General features: G+C 37.1%; 1 protein-coding gene across 1 annotated transcript in view; it reads left to right on the top strand.

Moving 5' to 3' along the window:
* LOC140168760 (uncharacterized) overlaps nucleotides 1–13,358 on the top strand; it is a 140,324-nt gene extending 126,966 nt beyond the window's left edge. The window contains exons 12-13 of the mRNA XM_072192170.1: nucleotides 6,416–6,530; nucleotides 9,089–13,358. Of these exons, the coding sequence (XP_072048271.1) occupies nucleotides 6,416–6,506 (91 nt within the window). The 3' untranslated portion in view covers nucleotides 6,507–6,530; nucleotides 9,089–13,358. The remainder of the gene's footprint in view (nucleotides 1–6,415; nucleotides 6,531–9,088) is intronic.
* Nucleotides 13,359–20,939: the final 7,581 nt, after the last annotated feature.

The following is a 20,939-nucleotide window of genomic DNA, read 5'->3' as shown; positions in this document are numbered from 1 at the left end:
AGTTAGCATGTGCTAAATCCAACATGGCGCTACTCTCAACTTGAGATGAAACACTATACTGTGTCTCATTGCAAGATGGCAGTAATGCATGTGTGTATTTCACAGTGGCAGTTTTGAATCGCGCCACTAACCAATTCCATCAGGGCATATGATACACACGTAGATGGTGTCAAGCATTGTTCGCACGCTGATGACAACTGCGTAAACGCACCTATTACACTCTCAACTTTCAAGAGACAATCGAGACACGGTATATTGGGCCTTACTGCCTCCATGTACTTTCCTAATTTTGGTCAAATTCGTCAAAAATATGTGACCGTACAGCACGAATGAGCCGTAAATTCCCAAAATTGTATTCTGATTTACAATGTAAAATGTGCATGACGATCGTATTCATCGGTAACCCAATCTGGCGCGACATCTATCTCATTTTGGTTGTCAAACACCAATCAATAATCATATTGTTGAAGTGGATAATAAGCTTCTACCTTAGATGGGTATAGAATTTTTAATAGCTCTGGTCTTTGTTTGCTTTTGCTAAATCCTGTTCAAGTGGTGGGTTACCAGGCATTGTATTTTGTATAGGTATAACCAACAATTAACAATGAGAGAACTTTCTTGAACCTCGTTGACTTGGGAATGATTTGAAATGACCACCAATTATGACTGTTTGATATTTATTGCCAGCAATGTGGAAAAAGAGACACATGTAGAAACGAAAGAAGATACCATTTTGTTGAAGGAGCTTAACAAAGTTTAACAAAACATAACCCCGCTTCTGGATATAGTTTGAAGTCAAACGATATACCATTTTAATGCTTATGATGTATATTTTCTAAACACTAAATAAACAAAATTGACCGGGGGAGGAATTTACGGCTCAATCTTGATTGAAAATCAGGCTTTTTTGTGATTTTTTTTTAGAAATTGAGCATTTTTTAATCATTTTTGGTGCAAATTTTTCAAAGTTGGTCAAAATAAAAAATTAAAAAACAAAAAAAAAAAAAAAAAAAACAGGTCCTTAAACAGCCAGGTAAAAATCTGGAAAATATCAAGTACCGTAAATACTTCTTGTAACCATGGTGGTGACAGAAAATATAAGTGTTTGTGGTCAACTAATTGACTGTGTATAAAGAACATTTTGTGGTGGGTATGTGTCATTTTACATACACCAGACACACATTCCATTTGGGGCGCACAACGAAATGGATCTTTAAATTATATTTATCTATTTTTCACAAATTAAATAACGTAATCTTTTTTGTTACGTGGTCGGAAATAATTTCTATGGAAATGTTACAATATGACTTTAATTTTAAAAAGCAGGTCATGTGTCTAATGGGACCCCCTAGCCTAGCCATAACATCAAGAAAAATCTAGCAATTTCACCATTTTCCACATACCGGTATGTAAAAAAAGTTCTTTTTTTTTTACTTTAAAACCATAAACAGCACAATAGCAAAACCATACATTTTTTGAAAGCATAATGTGTAGAGACTCTATAATGTAGTTTTCATGGTACTATACAGGGTGTGTAAGAAAACTTAGGGTGGAAAACTAAAAATACACATTTTTATTAAATATGTTACCGGTACGGTACCTCAAGTACAAATTTACAGACAAGTAGTAGTATTTAAAGGAGTATTTTGTGATCCTAGCATCCTCTTCAATTTTATGACATTGTTCAGTAGATATCCACGAAAAAAGCTTATTCCCAGTTGATTCCGATTTTGCGTTTGCGAGTTATGCATGATTATGTGTATTACACTGACCCATAGAGTATGTGTTATAATTTTGTTCTGGTATATACCAGAACGAAATTCCAATTTCACGATATCTTAGCTATAAACGAATTAATCTGCAAGAAATTTTTTTGTACATAAACAATATGTAGCCACAGGTTTCCAGTGATATGAAAATATCAACTTTTTTTGGAGAAAAGTGGGGTGGGGGGGGATGATGCTGTGGATCACGAAATGCCCTTTTAAAATAATACAAAACTATAGGCTTTCAAACCATATAAAATTTTATGTATTCATCTTATTGGCCCATTGATTTACAGGCTATTTATTGGGAACATTGCAAAATAAACATGATAAAGACATTCAGGTTTGTTGAAAATGGTTTTCCACAGGGTGGGTTGAACAAAATCTACAAATTAAATTATGCATACAATGTAGGCATATATCGTGCATTTGTTATGGCGTTAATTCTGCAACCTAAAGGAATAGGCCCAGTTCAAAACTCAAATAAATAAAGCAAATAATATCATGATCGGCATGCGAAAGTATGTATTGTCCTTCCTTGTTGGGATTTTGTTGGCCCATAAATCTACAAGAACTTGAAAAGTGCATGTTACTCCATGCGACAGCCTTTTTATACCATTGCCTAAAATACTAATCACAGAGATAAGTTTGTGTTTTTTAAAATGTCTCATTAGATAGTAACTCTCTCTACCACCTGGTTTTATTTTCCCAGTTGCATAATAATGGCACGCGACAAAACGACAGCCTGAAATTGCAACAAAATGGTAAAATTTGACATTTGACCTGTATTATCTCTGTGCGCCAAGAAGATCCCGAACGTGCATTTTGTTTCAGGGCTTGGTGTTCTTGAATGTGGACTTGTTATTTTCATGGGATCTTAAGGGTTTTTTAAATTGACATATTTTGTACATTTTAAAATATACGTGTGTAGATAATAAATCAGGAAAAAAAACAGGGGGTACCGGACCTCACTTTTGAGCTACAACCGTTTTAAAAGAGGTGTACATTTCCAAAAATCTCTGTACACTTCAATGGCAAAATCATCAATTTGCCCAAAATATACCACCTTTTGCGTTGTAGAAAAAAATTGTATCGACAAAATTTTTAAATTTTATATATGTTATGAAAAAGAAAAAGCTCTGTAAAATCGCGCAAAAAAAAATTGGGGGTACCGGACCTTGAATTGACCAAAATAGGTCAAAAATGCATTTTTTCTGCGACACCATGCGTAGTTAATTGCGTACATGGATATTTTGGTGCGTACCAACGCGCTGGTATACACGCGCGATCTGATGCCGCATCAGCGTTCGTTTACGCATATGGCCACAAAAAATGAATTGTCTGTTTACGTAGGAAAGTTTTCACTGTAAAAAAAGTTACCTAAGAAGTGTCCATAGGAACAATGAAGCCTTAAAATTCTTAGCCTAATTCTAATTTGGTGTATTTTGGTCATAAACGGGTGTATAAGAAAGACTCCCATTCTGCAAAGATATTGGACCAAAGAGTTATCAAGTTACACAAAGTGAGGAATTTTCAGCTTTCACTATGTTCACCTGACTCGATCAACCAAAAAGAGGATTTATTAAACATGTTAAAGCGAAGCATTTGACACCATGGGCGGAAGTGTTTGACTATAATAGGCCTGCAATTATTATAGGCATATGCCTACTTAGCATGCTTAGTGCCGTTTACCGAGAGGTCACAAAAACTATAATACGGAATTACTGGTTTACTGGATAGCTGTAGAAAAACATTTTTGTAAATGTATGACACATTTTTTTGAAACTGGATAGTTTTGATGATGTTGTCTATATCGCATGCATTATGAATTCAGTACACGTAGTAGTAGGCCTAAGTCTTTACCAAATAACACAAAATGCTTGAAAGTTGCCGTGTGGTGCGTTTCATTATGAAACGTTCTACAAATGTATAACCTTTAATAGGCCTATAATATAGGCAAAATTGTTTTAAAAAAACAACCTTGATTCTGTGTTTGTTGGGTAGGCCTATAACTTCATACCATCTATTGGACTCTGCTGTCATAAGGCTACTTTGGGGGAAGGGTCCAAGTCCGTTATCAGTGGAAGCATGCTGGCAAGATTTGGTTAATTGGTTTGTACATGTTGTATTTAAGCGCCCACCTTTTTTGCGCTCAGCAAACATTGTTTTCTTTATTTTGTGGCCCTGTTATCGCCGGTGCGCAAAAATAGCATTGACACGCACAACACGCATCATTCTCTGCGATGTCTGCAACGCAACTCTGAGCACGACGCGGAGTGCGCACACGTTGAAAAGAGGCGCAATAGTCAAGTCGAATCGGGTGAAGACGGAAAACCCTTAATGGCACATATAAGACCATAAAAATGGCATGAGGGCGCTTTTCATAAAAGATCTAAGCCACAATACCGTGATGTGCCAACGAGATCCCTTTTTTTTTTCAATTTTGTTATTTAAGACTAACTGAAGGTTTCAAAATCTGTTTTACTTTCATTGGGATAGTGTTGGTGCACAATTTCCCATTTATTGTGAATGTGTTAATTGTGTCATGAGGTTTTTTGGTCCAAAATTTCAAGAATTTTAATCTCACAAACCGAAATTGTCAGGATGCTAAAAATTTGGCTTAGTATCTTGAGGTAACATGCTATCAACATACTTTTTTTTAATCCATGACCCACTTGTATCACCACATGGTACACCCTTTTTCTAGTTTTGTGTCTTTAGAATTTAAATGCAGTTTTCATCATTTTGGAATTTTAAGTTAAATTTAAGTTGTTAGATATGGTGGATGAAAAAAAAATGGCATGGAAGATCAAATCTTTTTTCAGAAATTTTCAGATTTCTTGCATCTTTTCCTTTCGGAAAATGTATATTTTTAAAAAAAATCATTACTTTAAAGATACAACACAAAACTCTAAAATGTCCCATTTATAATGACCCTTTAAAACATACATAGACAGGGCTATCAACTTTTTGGAATTGCATGGAGTGAGATATTGTTGAGGGGCTCACCGAGACGGAAATATTGTTTGCCGATTAAAATGTTTAAATACTGATCCCTCAATTTTTTCGCCACAGTGCTCATGATCTAAAAAAAGTGTGTGTGTGTGGGGGTGTTAGGGACAAAATATTGATGATGCAATTTCACCATCTTGGTGCGTGATTTTAATACCTTGATGTGTGATTTTATATCTTGAAGTGTGATCCAGCATGAGAAAGTGCCCCAGTGGTGAGACTCATGCTGAATGTGTGAGAGTTGGCAGCCCTACTTAGAGCAATTTTGCCCAATGGGCTATCCCAGATATTAACAGCACCTACCCTAAAGAAGACATGGGAATCCCAATAAAGTTTGAGTTTTCCCATGTCTAGGGGGTAAAAAGCCGTCATCAGCAATTATTGCAAGCACCAACATATGCTATATACATCCCCCTCCACCCACACACACACACACACTTTTGAACATATGAGTCCGTGATCATTATATTTAGAATCCAATTAAATATTCATACCTGATCATTGATTATCGGTTATCGACTATCGATTAACACCATCTCAAACGCTGCTTACCAGCGTGCTAAGGTAGGACTGTGATGAAATCCGTAGGCATGATACTCTATGTACTGCTAGCTATGTTCTTTCCTTTGTTTTTTTCTTATTTCATTTGTCTTATGATGTCAGATGTGTCAAATTTGTCTTCTTCAGGGGTAGGGCCAAAAATTTCTGGAAGCGCCCAATGCGTGAGACTCGTGCCAAATGTGTGAGAGTTGACAGCCCTACTTACAGGAATTTTGCTCAATGCATGAGACTCATGTTGAATGTGTGAGAGTTGGCAGCCCTCCTTAAAGCAATTTTAAAATGTCTTAAGCTGCTTTGCTACCGGTATCCCTTTTTGATAAACAATCCACCCCAGCTATATGCCCTTCCATAAAACCCAACACATCCCCAGTGACCACTTGTATCATTGTGAGATGAGCTGATGGGAGTATGAATTTCCAAAAGGGGCTATGAAGTAGACTAAAAATGACTAGATCGACTAAAAATTACTAGATCTATCCCCTTAAAATTATAAAATTATTTGCATGAGCACATGCACAAGACTATAACCCTAGAACATGGAGGACCTAGCTGTGGCAGAATATTAGAGATAATTCATTGGTCTGCCTTTTGTACATTCAATTAAAAAAATTGGAACTCATGAGCATGCCATTTTTGTATAAAAGCAGATCATATGCTTTCACATAAAATATGTTGGCACCTGTTATTCTTATTACAGAAATATGATTACTTTATGAATTGAGCAACCTTTTCCTTGTTTTTCTTGTTGTTGTTGATGTTGTTTTGTTGCTATTGTTATGTTTATTGTTCTTACTGCTGGTTTTAATTGATATTGTGATAAAAGCTCTTGTAAAAGTTAATGTTATGTGTATGCTAAACAGGCTCACTTTGGTAGGGCCTGATAAGGTTAAATTAGCATACTGCAACCTACAATAATTTGATTGCTTAGAGCACTAGAAGTTCTTATATAAATAAATGCACTCAATCATGTCTGTTTAATTAGTCAAAATGTATCTGCATTTGAAGAATACTGCGATTAAGAAGTTAACTAACTTATCTGGGTTAATGTCTGTTTAATTTATACATTGTATACACAGGCTCACTGCCAGTTCTCTTGGTGACAATTACCTACCTGAAGGTGTGCAAAAAGAAGACTTTAAGGATGACTTCATCAAGTGGGAAGGATAGACACAAGGAAACTAGACAGATCAGGTAAACATTTTCATAATAATTAATACGAAGCGTAAAATAAATATCAGAGTATTCTACTGATTAGCTATTTATAGGTTTTATGTTACAATATACCATGTGCTGGTACAAAGTTGTCATACTTTGGGGGTGTGCAATAATTATGAGCCCTGGGGAGTGGGAGGGTAAAATTTGGGGAGGGTGCAAGAAATGTTTTTGTAAGCAAAAAGGGGAAATCAATTTTTGGCTTGTCAAAAGGGGGGCAAGCGATTTTTGGCACACATTTACGGGGCATCTGTTAAATAACACGCCCTAAAAAGGCTTATGATAACTGTACAAAACATTGAAATATGCAAAATTTCCTTTGCTCGCTACGCTCACATTGTGTCTAGACCATTTAAGGTTTGCAAATTCAGAACCCAAATATGTGACATGTGCAAAGGTTGGAGCAAAGATTTTTAGAGCAAAAGCATCTTTTGGCAGGCCGAGAGAGGTGGGCAAGCAATTATTGGCACAGTGTTTGGAAATTTCCCTCTAGTTCATAATTATTGCACAGCCCCTTACGCTTTGAATTAGCAGGTAAGTCTTGTAGTTTCTTATTTATCTCTGCTATTAAAGGCAACACAAACAAAACTCGGGTCCCTGTACAGGGGCGTCTATTCTTCCGTTAATCGCCCCCAAAGGGGAGGGAATAATTTTACCCCTTCGCGGCTTCAATTCACTAGCCTTCATGCAAAAAAAAAATTGAGGGGATTCTAGGAAGATTAAAAATAAAATTAACTAATTTGGGGGGGAAATGTATAAATGGAACATGTATTATTATGTTTTATGGCTATTTTTGGAATGAAATAGATGGTCACTGGCTGGTAGTGACTGCTCTACTGGGTAGGTGAATTCATCAAGTGTCATGTAGGGAAGAATTATAATGGGTACATAACATTAGCACACATGTAGTGGTCCCTTGGCTTTTACCCATTCTCATCCCAATAATAATTATTTTGAGGGAAACCATGGACTTTAGCTGCAAAACAGGGAAAAGGTGGGTCAGTAATTCTTCCCTGCCTGGGCAATAGTGACTAGTGGTCATACTACAGGTAATAATGCACACAAAGATTAAGGGAGCTCTGCTTTGCATATATTTCATACAAAATCCATTTTCTTTTTAGTTTGGACATCTGCCTAAGGAAGCATTTGGGATTCTAAGGGAAGACAGAACCATCAATTAGTTAATAGCTCTATTGTCCAAGTTTATCTTCCCTTTTATTAAACCTCAGCTTCAGATCCAAATCCTTGATTATCCTTCCCTAGGCCTTGATGCAATTATTCAGTGGCAATCTCCAAACTTTGCTACAGAAGAATTTTAAGTCAGGGGCATGTGAGTCGCCACATATATAAAAGAGCTGAAAACACCAATAACAGTTAGCAAAAAGCTAAAAACACCTAGCAAAAAGCTGCAATTTGGGAAGATCCTATACTTTTGAACAGAGCAAGCGTAGGCCTACTGGGACAAACCCCTCTCACACCCCTGTAAATAATAAATCACAGCTAGCTCTGAAAATAATAAAGAGCCTAGAGGTGTTTGCCAGCCTATCTTCCCTTTGAACCATTAGTCCATAGATGCAATGGTTCAGGCAGGGAAGGGAGGGAACAAGAAAATAAGGAAAAGTACATGTAGATAGCAACCAGCCTAAAATTTTCCCTTTTGGGTCCATTTTTGGGATCTCAGTTGGGGAAGAATCTGGGGACGGATGTGACACAGCGCGGTAGGGTGAGGGAATCATTTCAATTTTCTGGAAGAATAGACACCCCTGGTCCCTGACCCAATCAACTATTTTAACTATGTTAAGTATACAGGATTGTCCGCCCAAATGGGTCTGGTTTTTTTTGTAACACAAGATATGCCACCCAAACAGGCATGTGTTTTCACAAGATATCCCTTAGGATATAAGTAAAGGTTTTACAGAAAAGCCTTAGACATGTTTCAAAGAAATTGCCCTTTAATAGGAAAAACAACTTTTTTCCCAGTTCTAACCCCATATACCCCCATGTCAAAGAGAACTCTGTAGGCCACTGGGGGAGGGAATTAGAGGGCACATACCCTGGGTGCCATCTTAGGGGGTGCCGAATTGACCAATTCAGCATCAATTCTGCGGCCCCCTCCAAGCAGTGAAAGTCGGTATGTTCGCACGCATTTCAGCGCAAATAATCATTGAAAGATCAATTTAAGGCCAAAATTCAACTTGATTATAACCAAATTAGCGGTATTTGTGCAAATTGTTGCGTGCTCAGCACTCAATTGTTTCAGGAATTGGGGGGGGGGGGCACCATTATGTATCCTTGCCCAGGAGTTTGCTGGGAAAAAAACACACCAGACCGACGGACTCTACTTCAAATGGGTTTTTTCGTCGCCTTATGGCAGGCAAAATTTATTTCCAAGTGGGGTAAACTATATTGCAAAATTGTCCAGCTGATCCACAAACTGTATGCTTCATATAGATAAAAGCATGTAGCATGCACTGGGAATCTGTATGAAATTCTAACCATAGTAATTCACCATTTTTTTTTTTTTTTTTTCTTTATAGTATAGATAAACCCCAGTTTGATGGATGGTTGTCTCTTGGAAGTGTGTGAAAATCCAAAAAGGATGAAGCAGAACATTTCTATACTCAGACTGTTGATGTATGAAGTGAGCCTTGTTTTTAATTTACAATCGCATTCCACTTACATTATTTGAGAATATGAATAAGCATTGTAAAGTGAGTCAAGTGCTAGGCTACATCATCCATCAGGTCTGCCAGCCCAGAGTATATGTTGTAAGCAGGATCGACAGTCATGGATGCATGCATCCACTCATCAGGCAGGATAGTTAATTTACATCTGGTACTTAATTTACATATCACCTCAATGTTATGGAATGCAGGACATTGAACAGAGAGCTTTGAAATTTCAAATCCTGAACCTCAATATCACCATGTGCTGAGTGACATCCAACAGTAACAAAGTTTAAAGTCAATCAGGACAGAAAACTGTCAAAGTGGTTCTTTTGTACTCTCAGAACCTTTGATGGAAGATGAACCATAACATTAACAGAATCTCTGAGCATGTTAGGAACCTTTTGGCTCTCTAAAAGCCTGATGAACCTGTAATGGTTCTCCAAATGGTTTTCAATTTTCAGGAACTTTTTTTGTTCAAGTGCAAGGGTGGTTCTTGCTGGAGGACAATTAGCATGATTAGAACCATTGTTGAAACTTTTACTCTTATAGTGTCTGTCATGTTGTGTTAAGTAATTTAGATAGTGTTTGAAATAATCCAAAATCATCAAGGGTCATTCAGGCCCAAAATCAAAATAAATTTAGTTAAATTTTAATGTTACACTGGTCCACTTATTGTGACACTTTGTAAGACTTCAGACTTGCAAATCAACAACAGGTATTGTCATGTATTCATGTTGAAGTCAATATTGAGTCTGTCTTACTGTATAGTGTTGATGATAAAATTTCACAGGCAGTAGCGTATCCAGGGGGGGGGGGAGTGCCCCTGACAAAAAATGAAAGAAATTTAAGTGTCCCTCTGACAAAAAATGAAAGGAAAAGAAAAAGGGCACTGAGCCCCTTTTCTACCAAAATTCAGCTCAATCATGGGCCAAAATAGTATCAAATACAAAATTTTTGTACAAATAAAGCCCTTTCCATCCTGATAATGGGCGAAAATAGTGTAAAATACCAAATTTGTTCGTGCCAATAAAGCTTTTTTGGAAGCTCGAAGACATACAATCTCTATATATTGTATGATGCAACTGTAATTTTTTTGTCCAGGTGCCCCCTAAATTTTACTTTGCCCCCCCGACCAAAAAAAAAGCTGGCTACGCCCCTGTTCACAGGCCCTGGGTAGTATATCGGTGGCCCGTGGTAATTTTGACTGGCTTTTGGCCTGAGAGCCTGCCTTATTTCAAACACTGAATATGTATATGACATGTCATGGGTTTCAGTCAAAGAAGATTTTCACTGCAGCTCCATAATGCACCATGCTTTTGCAAAACACACTAAAACTGGTTCCTGATGTATGCAAGATGTATTCCCATTGAACATGTACACAAGCAACTATTTTTAGGCCTAAGTGGCATGCACTACTGTAACATCACATGGTGTATAGGATTCTGTGAAAATCTTCTTTGAGTTTCAGCTACATTTGCTATCTTCAGTAGACATCACACCATTATGCATATGTGACATGATCAAGGGCAATGAGTCACATGTTGGCCCTGGTCGAAAATATGTTTTGATGTTTCTAAAGAGGACATTTAGAGCTTTCAGAAACTGAAAACCCCATGTTGATAAGACTTTTCTTTGTGAAGTTACGTCAATTTATCAATAACTGAAAACAATATTAAACAAAAGAATTTTAACTCTTTCTTTGCCAATATGTCAAAATCAATATTAACGACATCCGATTCATTTCCCTGAATCGTGTCACATATCAATTCATGTTAATAACATTATAGAGACTACCCTAATATTGACAATGTAATCATTGAAATTTGAATAATTTTTTGTAACATGTCACAAAAAAGTTTGAAAATGTGATGTAGCTTTTGAATGACAGTCTAAGGTACCTAATATGTTGAGTTAATTTGATGTGGTGTTATCAGTAGATAGCAAATTTACAGAAAAGTAATTGGCATTAACCAAATGAGGGAGCTAGGGTGCATGTGAAACACCCACTCCCTCTGATATCATGTTATTTGTCAGTGCATCATGACCCGTGTACATCTTGCCACACCCAGATAGTAAAAGTGTACTATACCCTGATGTGGCAGTGACGTCAGTGCGCATTACATCGGGCGCGGCTTCAAATCACTAGCCTTCATGCAAATTGCAGGCGTACACATGCGATTAAAGATGCCGCATAGATACATGTGCAACGTCACTAGTGCCACATCAGGATAAAAAATGGTACAGTAATTCTTTCCATTCTACTGAAATGGGCGATATTGTGTGTTGTTTATTCCTGTCATCTTCAGTAGATAGCACTGGCAGAACAATCACTATGGACCACAATGGCCTCATCTCAATGCATAGTTCAATAACCTTAATTAAACAACCATAGTGCAAAATTTGACCTCAAATTGCAGAGTATGAGTTTTTGTACCCAAATTTTCTAAGGTCATTTAATGAATGTACAAATGTATTGGGGTTAAAGAACTGTGCCCTGATAGATGAACATGTTGTGGATCCTAGTGAATAATGCACATTCAATTATACCGAACAATAAAAACCAGGACACAGTGGTTGGGTTTTGAAGACATCCTCCACCACATTTCATGTCAAGGTAGTTGTGATCCATATATCAATATCATCACCCGCATAACCAAATTGCCTAGTCATTTTCTGCAGTTCTGAGAAAAAGGCGAAAAACTGACCAATTGGTTATGAGAGTGACACAATGATGTTGTGGAGTTGGTGTTGTGTTGGTGGTGTTGAAATTAAAATAGGCATATGTGCATAAAATTCAAAATACTGATAAGACGACATCACTAATATAGTGATACAAGTCCTGGAATAACTGTCTAAGTAATTAATTGCCTAAGTCACACTCACAGATTTAGGCAGAAAATCATTAAGGTGTTATTAAGGCGCTCCTATGGTAATAATGAATATGTCATTTTGTTACAAGGTGGCAATTGTTATAAAGATTGAGTTTAGCGAAAAACTGAAAACCTCAAAAGAATGACTTGGGCAATTTGGTTATAAGGATGGAGATATCTATTCCTTCACTTCAGTAGATATCATGCAATATTTTTGTGAAATGCTATAGGTGAGCAAAGAGAGTATACTTTGTTAAGATGCACTCTTGGTGTTTTTATTTCAATATATTAAAGAAAAAGGTTTGTTTGCCCTTTCTGGACCAACCCAAAAATCCAAAATGTTCACAAATCACCCCCCTTTTTTATGGGTAAAAATATTTTTTTTTCCTCATGGTAAAAACATGTATGTGTTAAATGATTCTTACCCGCAATCACCAAATAAGTGACAAATGTAGTATACAATTTTAAACAGGGAAACACCTGCTCATTTATTTGGATTCTATTACATAATAAACCATGACCAGCATTGCCTGTGGTTTTGAAAAATATACACAAATAAGTAAAGACTGTCATAAATTTCTAGGGCACTCTTGGTTCCAAGCTGTACAATTGTTTAAAATCATCATTTGGTTTGAGAATATTTAATTTTATATTGATCAGTATGTAGACTTGATCTTATGTTCAAAGATTCAACTTATTGAAACATTTTATTTTGTACAATATATGCTGCTGAGAAAGAAAAAAGGGCTTTTAAAAGCTCATGATAACTTTCCTTTTGAAACTCAGAAGATATTCTTGGCAGTAGAGTGGTGTGTAAAGTACAATACAAAAAATACAATAATGACATGTGTCTATTACAAAAACAACAAAAAATCGGACCATCTCGGTGATCCTCTATTTAGAAAGCTAGGCAAACAAACCTTTTTCTTTTTAGCCTTAACTGGTGTCTTTAAACAAGCTGATGATATAATGTAACTTTTGTACAAACTGTAGTGCATGGAGATCAAAGGGTGTAGAAGTTGTCATGCCCACTGAGGCATTATTTATATGTTTGCTATGCAAACTGATGAAAATTGAACATATGAATCTACCTGCATTGCTTGGAGCCCAGCTTAGAGATCAAATGGTGTACATGTAAATAAGAATTAAGATGCCATTCCCAATGAAACAGCAGGTTTGTTAGCAAGATGGTGAAACATAACTTTTGTATGAAATAAACTGTAATTCACTGGAGGGCTCAAGGAAGGTGTCATGTCCAGCAAATAGTATATTTATTATACAGTGCACTAACATGATTTAATATGTACCGTTACCTGCTGTAATCATGTTGATTGTTGATGCTAATAATTTGAAGTCAGAACTTTGGATGTATAAAGTGAAGTACACAAGAAATGTGTACACAGTTTAAGAATGTAAATATGTGATGTTGGCCAACAGGTAGGCCATGATAAATAAGAGGTTTTGTAACTCTGTTAGGAGCTAAGGTACCTCACTCATCTTCAAATGTGTAGCAGGGCAGTTCAAATAATTGCTCAACAGGAGTGAATACCTCACAGACGAGAAAAGATACAGACTATCCATCAACAGGTAAAGTCCCAGCATCAGCCATTAATTAGGGCCAATCGGTCTATGAAGTGCGAGAGACGAAACAGCTATTCACATACCGCATATTTGTACAGTCTTTTGTGTAAAAGCACAGAAGCTCAAAGACATGCAAAGCTTTATCGTATAACGTGAAGGCACACAACACTAGCATAATTTGATTGACTCAAAGGATCAGCCCTCATGAATATGCAAGAATTTCCAGGGAATTCACAAGTACAAGGGCTATGGCTGATGGTGGATGGTCAGCATATGCAACATGATCAAGGGGAATGAGTCACATGTCGGCAATTTTCAAAGTTTTTTTACATCATTTCCTGGCAGCTTGTATGAATGCTACATTTTGATGCAAACCTCATCAAAATCGGACATCTGGTTACCGAGTTATGAGCAATTTATCAATGGCTGAAAACAAAATAAAACAAAAGAATTTGAACACTGTTTTTGCCAATATCTCAAAAACAATATAGCGACATTCGACTCATTCCTCTTGATCATGTCACATATTTTCTCATCTATGGATTACTTGCAGCTTGCATCTAAAGCTTAACTAAACCTTGGTCCCCGAGTTACGAGCGACAAGTTTTTGACCAATGAGGTAGCCCACTTCTCCCGACGCAAAACAAAGCGCGCCCTTCACAAAGAAGTCACTCGTCGCTCAGCAAGTAAGTGTAAACTCAGCTGAACAGTACAGATGATCAAGATGCTTATCTGTCGAGTGATTGTGAGTGTAGTAATTAATTTCCATGAACAGGATGAACCGTGTAGATGAATTCTGTAATAGTTTTGCATGTTTACAGGTGGAATATGTCACTTTTATGAGAAACTAATTTGCTTGATCGACCCTGTCAGTCATAACTATAGTGGGTATAATGATCATTCTTTAATTCTTTCATTAAAATGGGGGTAAATTTGAAGACAAAAAGAGGGCTTTGCAAGAATTTTTTTCAAATTTACCCCATTTTTTAAAATCGAGGACACATTGTGCAAAATACAAATTAATTTTTGTGTACATAGTGCATATAATATGCGCAGAGCGCAGTGCATCACGCTGCAACTGTTATTGTGCATTGGTATGGTGTACTGTGTTTTTGTGGCAAGGATCAAAGGCTGAAGGCACCCAAAAAAGCCATGTACCTACAAGGTGGAGGACTTGTGACATCACAGGAATAACCTCTATATTTATGACGTAGTATCTTAAGATGTTGAAACATTTAGAATACAAAAATTAGATATATTAAACACAACAAGGGTATGAAAACAACTAGAAGAGCCTATCATGATTTGCAAATTATATAACAATCCAGGTTTACATCATCATCAACTTTGATCAGTCACAAACAATAGGGGCCGTCCACGTGACGTCATATGCCGCCATCTTGTGGGTACATGCTGTGATGGTCGTTTGATCTCCATGCGTGATAACAGCTGCGCATAGTGTCCGACGCATGAACAGGCGTATCATTTGTACCCACAAGATGGCGAAAGGCTGACAGCCTCTATTAAGTCTTGCATCATGTTGCATGCTGATATTGAACCTGAAAAGCTCTGAAAATCTAGAACAAGAGATGCATGGCTCAAGTTCCGGTTTCATTCTTCTTTTTTGCTTAAAAAGACTAATACACAAAAAGGGAGTCATGAAATCTGTTATGACGCTATTTGCTTTCCATAGCTAATTTAAATATATATCGCTCCGCGGCTCCGTCTCCTCAATTACCCCGGCCTATTATTCGGGGCAGTTGTCAGCCAGCCATAGCCGGAGAATGAACTAAGAATGTTTCGCTCGTCTAGTATATTATTGTGATCACTTTGTTGATGAGAAATTAAAGTTTATTTGTGAAGTTATATTTTGCTCTCCGTTTGTTTCTGTTGAGTCTTTCCCGTCTCAGATGGAAGATCTACTAGCCATGTATTTGGTTTAATTTCTAGTAATCAGATAACTGGTTAGTGGATCTTCACATCAATTCTGAGTCATAATAAATGGTGCAGAATCCAATCTTTTCCGGTACCAAGCAAGCTGTGACTGGCTGTCAGCTGCCCCTGGTGGGAAAAACCAACCCCCAGGTAAGTTAATTTGGTATTATTATTTATAGCAATATTGGATTGATTCATTATATATATATTATGTGATATTTTTGATAGATTAAGTGAAATACGCTTCTCGTGATTTCCCGCCAAAGTTGTTTTATGGCGCGAAGAATATTGTTGCGTGATTTCTGTTTTCGGCCATTTTGTGAATAATATTGCAGCGTGATATTCTTGTATTGATACAATGTATATTAATGGCGAAAAGTAAATGTGATTATGGCTCCTATAGGCATACAAGTTGCCCTAGGCATGCACCGAGGCATACCAATTGCTGACTCAGAGCAGCCAGAGAAGGTAATCCATAGTACAGAATATAATGATCTACTCCGTCTCAGTAATGAAATAGTGAAATTAGTGGATACAAGTACTAGTGAAATAGTGAGAGTAGTACACGAAAACGTAGGACGTACACACAATTGTTTTGGCGAGGTCAATGAAAGGATATTGTCCAATGAGAGGTACATTGAATCTATTGAACAAAATGTAAATGATCGATGTCATGCACCTGTAAACAGTAATAGCTGTATTGATCAGAGTCCGTATACGTGTAGAGAGGTTAATGACCGTAATATGAAATGTTACAGATGTAATACACTAGGTCATAGCTACAGACAGTGTCCTGAAAAGGAAGATGTGTATAATCGGGGTCGTAGTAACTGTTGTTATCCAACTGATGAACAGGTAAAACATGCACAAACTGTACAGAAATTTGTTTCAAATAGTTGTAATGTAAACAGTGTGACTGACCAAACGCGTCAAAAGAGCAGTAATTCTCCGTGTAATTCAGCCCAAGTTCCGCGCAATGGAAAATTTGATTCAAATTTTGCCGCGTCTGAATGCGATAGTGATAACGTTGAAACAGATTTTGATGAAGAAGTTTATATTTCTGTCACTATTGGTAGCCAAAACATTGACTGTTTAATTGACACTGGTTGTACAATGAATCTAATCGATCATGAGTACTGGCATTCTTTGGAATTGTCACACCAAATTGTAGTGTCAAAACCGCGATTAACAAAAGCCCGTACCGCTAACAAATCTGTGTTGCAAATCAGTGGTTTTGTTGTTGTTCCGTTGTTTATTGAAGGTTCAAAATTTCTCGTGCCAATGTATATTGCTCGAAATCTTAGTCAGGAAATCATGTTGGGAAAGCGATTCCTAAAACAGCATAAGGCCAGATTAGATTTTAACACACAGAAATTGCGATTGTTTAAGAAAAGTAATTTGCGTGTAATTGAAAAGCAAGAAATTCCGCCTCATTCACAATCAGTGGTGCGTGCGAGGTTATCGAATAATCTTCCAAAAGGCACAATAGGATTATGTCAGGGAGGACGGAGAGTCACTGCTTTAGGAGTATTGATTGCCAATACAGTATCAAGTGTTCAACCTATTGCTAACAAATCTAGTTGTAGTACTCAATTACTTGTGTTAAACACTAGCAATGAACCAATTGTGTTGTATCCTAGAACAAAACTTGGTACATTTACACTTGTAAATAACAGTGAAATCATTCATTTTACCGATATAGAGGACTCTGTAGTAGATGAAGTACCTGTATCATCAGTCCATGTAAAGGCACAGAATTCGCCAGATCCTAAGGTACGTGAAGTTCTTTCTCAGGTCAATTTCAATGATTCTCATTTAACTGAAACCGATTCTGATATGTTATCTGATCTTATATCTGAGTATGTAGACGTTTTTCAAACCAAAGATAGTCCTAGAGGAAGATATACGAAAATTGAGCATGTCATAAGAACTGGTAATCATCCGCCAATCAAATGTCGTCCTTATAGACAACCTCCTCATGTGCAAGCTGAAATACGTAAGCAAGTCAATCAGATGTTAGAAGATGGTTTAATCAGAGAATCCACCAGTAGTTGGAGTTTTCCTGTTGTAATGATTCCTAAACCTGATGGTACACTAAGATTCTGTTGTGATATGAGATTATGTAACCAAATTGTGGAAAAGAATAATTTTCCTCTACCTCACATAGATGATGCATTAGATAGCTTAGGCGCAGGAACACCAAATTATTTTTCCACACTAGATTTAGCGTCAGGTTATTACCAAATTGGACTTGAAGAAAGCTCAAAACAAAAGAGTGCTTTCATTACACAAGATGGTTTGTATGAGTTTAATGTAATGCCAATGGGGTGTACAAATTCTCCAGCCACGTTTCAAAGAGTTATGCAAGAAGTGTTCAGAGGTTTAAATTGGAAATTTGTATTAATATATCTTGATGATGTAATAGTGTTTTCCAATTCTTTTAATGAACATGTAGATCATTTGAGACAAGTATTTCAGAGGTTGAGAGAAGCCAATTTGAAGCTCAAGCCTAAAAAGTGTACCTTTGCTCAAGAACAGGTACGTTATTTAGGACACATTGTAAGTAAAGATGGGATAGCTACTGATCCAGAGAAAACCAAAGTAGTCCAAGAGTATCCAGTTCCAACGAAGGTATCGGAAGTAAGATCATTTCTAGGTTTTGTAGGCTATTATAGGAAGTACATTAGAGATTACAGTAAAATAGCCGCACCTTTAACATATCTCACTCGTAAAGATGTTCAATTTATTTGGTCAAAAGTGTGTGCAGAAGCGTTTGAAATCCTGAAACAAAAGCTAGTAGAACCTCCAATTCTTGCCTACCCTCGTTTTGATGGTACTCAATTTATGTTGCAAACAGACGCCAGTATAAGAGGTCTTGGTTTCATTTTAGCACAGGTACAAGATGGTGAAGAGAAGGTAATTTGTTATGGAGGTAGAGCTTTGCATGATTCCGAAAAGACGTATACAACTACTGAACTTGAAGCTTTGGCTGTGGTTGAAGGGATTAAGAAATATTCCCCATACCTTCAACATACTGTAAAGTTCATAATTCAGACTGATCACTGTGCATTGAAATGGTTGTTTGGTCAAAAGCGTACAACAGGTCGCCTCGCAAGATGGGTACTGAAGTTACAATCATATACTTATGAAGTAGTCCATAAAAGAGGATGTAAGAATGGTAATGCAGATGCACTAAGTAGAATACCAAAAATGTCAGAATCTTGTAATTCATGTAACTCATATCATGTTGACTCCCCTACTTCCTCAGCAACAGATTCAAACTGGACAGAATGTGGCTTGGAGACAATGACTGATGACGTCATCAATGACTCTCCTACGTCAGAGACAAAGCCAGATCCAGAAGTGAATACTGTTCGAAATCTGAGATTTCAGAGGAATAGACGTCTGGATGGAGACCAAAAGTATGTAGATATTTCAAAAAGTTCCTTCTTTACCAACTGATGTTAATGTGGACCATTTCAAAGATGCTCAATTAGCTGATCCTTTTGCTGGTCCCATGATAAGATTTTTGGATGAAGACATATTGCCTGATAATCAAAGACAAGCACGTGATATTTTATTGCAGTCAGATCAATACTATGTCCATGAAGGTATTTTGTATCATATATGGCACACACCCGCCAAACGTCACATGCCAGAAAGAAATACTGTGCAATTTTATGTACCTGTAACCATGATTGATATCATACTTAACAACTGTCATGATAATGTTTTAGCAGCTCATTTTGGTTTTCAGAGAACATATCACAAAATCCGCCAAAGATATTTCTGGAAACGTATGTATAGAGATGTTGACAATTGGGTAAGATCGTGTATATCTTGTGCTCAGAGAAAAACACATAGACACAAAGTTAGAGCTCCCATGATGACCATGAAGGTCCCCAGTGCATTTGAACGTGTAAGTGTGGATATCTTGGGTCCTCTACCTATTACAACTAATGGTAATCGGTATGTATTGTGTTTTACAGATCACTGTACCAGATGGCCTATCTTAGTTCCAATTAAGACTATTGATGCAGCCACAGTAGCTAGAGCATTCTTTGATCATATTATATGTCAACATGGTTGTCCGCAATATTTGCTTAGTGATCGAGGTACAAATTTTCTCAGTAAACTGGTGCTTGAAGTGTGTAGGATTATGCGTACATCAAAGTTGAATACAAGTAGTTATCATCCACAGTGTAATGCTATTCAGGAACGTTTTAACTCTGTTATCTTAGATACCTTGTCACACTATGCTAATGAGTATCAGACAAACTGGGATGAGTATACTCCAGCCATTCAATTTGCATATAGGTCTACACCAGCAGACAATTCTGTAGGATTTAGCCCTTTCTTTTTATTATATGGCAGGGAAGCAAGACTACCCCTGGATGTGACATTGATGGCTAAGAGTGAATACCCAGAGAAGACAGTGAGAGAACATATCCATCATTTGGTATCTCAATTAGAAGTGTTCCGTGCAATATCTAGGCAACATCTTGAACTTAATCAAGCTAGCATGAAAGACCGTTATGATGAACATGCAAGTGATGTACAGTTTCAGGTGGGTGATACAATTTGGTTATATATTCCAGCCACTCAACCAGGCTTGTCCAAGAAGCTCATGAAATTTTGGTCAGGACCATACTTACTCGTAGAGCAAACGGGGCCCGTGAATTTCCGTGTTCGAAATCTGACAAACAATAAGTTGATGTCAGCCCCAGTGCATGTTAATCGAATGAAGTTTGCCTATGATCGATATGCCAGACCAGAAAATCATGTCATGCCCAAAGATTTTGTGCAAAGGGATCCTCTAGAAGGTGTTGTAGATGCTGATTGTCCAGATGACTCGTTTGCCCCACTTATGGCATCCCAGGAATTGGATAAGCGCACATCTTTTATACCGGGTCTACCTTTGACTCCTGTTACCACAAGTAGTGAGTATGAAGTAGAGAAGATTTTACGTGGTAGGTACAGGGACAACAAGCTTCAGTATCTTATCAAGTGGCGTGATTTCCCAAGTTCCAGAAATACTTGGGAGCCTGCTGATAATTTAAACCCAGCTGCTTTGGACTTTTGAAAAGTAATCCTGTGAAGATATCTGGCAAAAGCAGATGAATGTGTTGCAATTAAATTTTGTAATACTAATGTTGTGCATAGAGCAGATTGTAATTTATGAATTTTTGAAAATTGTGTGTTTATGGAATTTTGGATGTATTCATTTTCCAAATTATGTGGAGAATAAAGCAGATTGTAATTTCAATTATGAATTTTTGAATTGAAAATTGCGTGTTTATGGAATTTTGGCTGTGTTAATTTTTCAAAATTGT

This window comes from Amphiura filiformis, chromosome 13 (genome assembly GCF_039555335.1).
Source record: "Amphiura filiformis chromosome 13, Afil_fr2py, whole genome shotgun sequence".
NCBI classification, from domain to species: domain Eukaryota; kingdom Metazoa; phylum Echinodermata; class Ophiuroidea; order Amphilepidida; family Amphiuridae; genus Amphiura; species Amphiura filiformis.
Note: the sequence above shows the minus strand (reverse complement) of the source record. Positions and strands in the feature narration are given on the sequence as shown.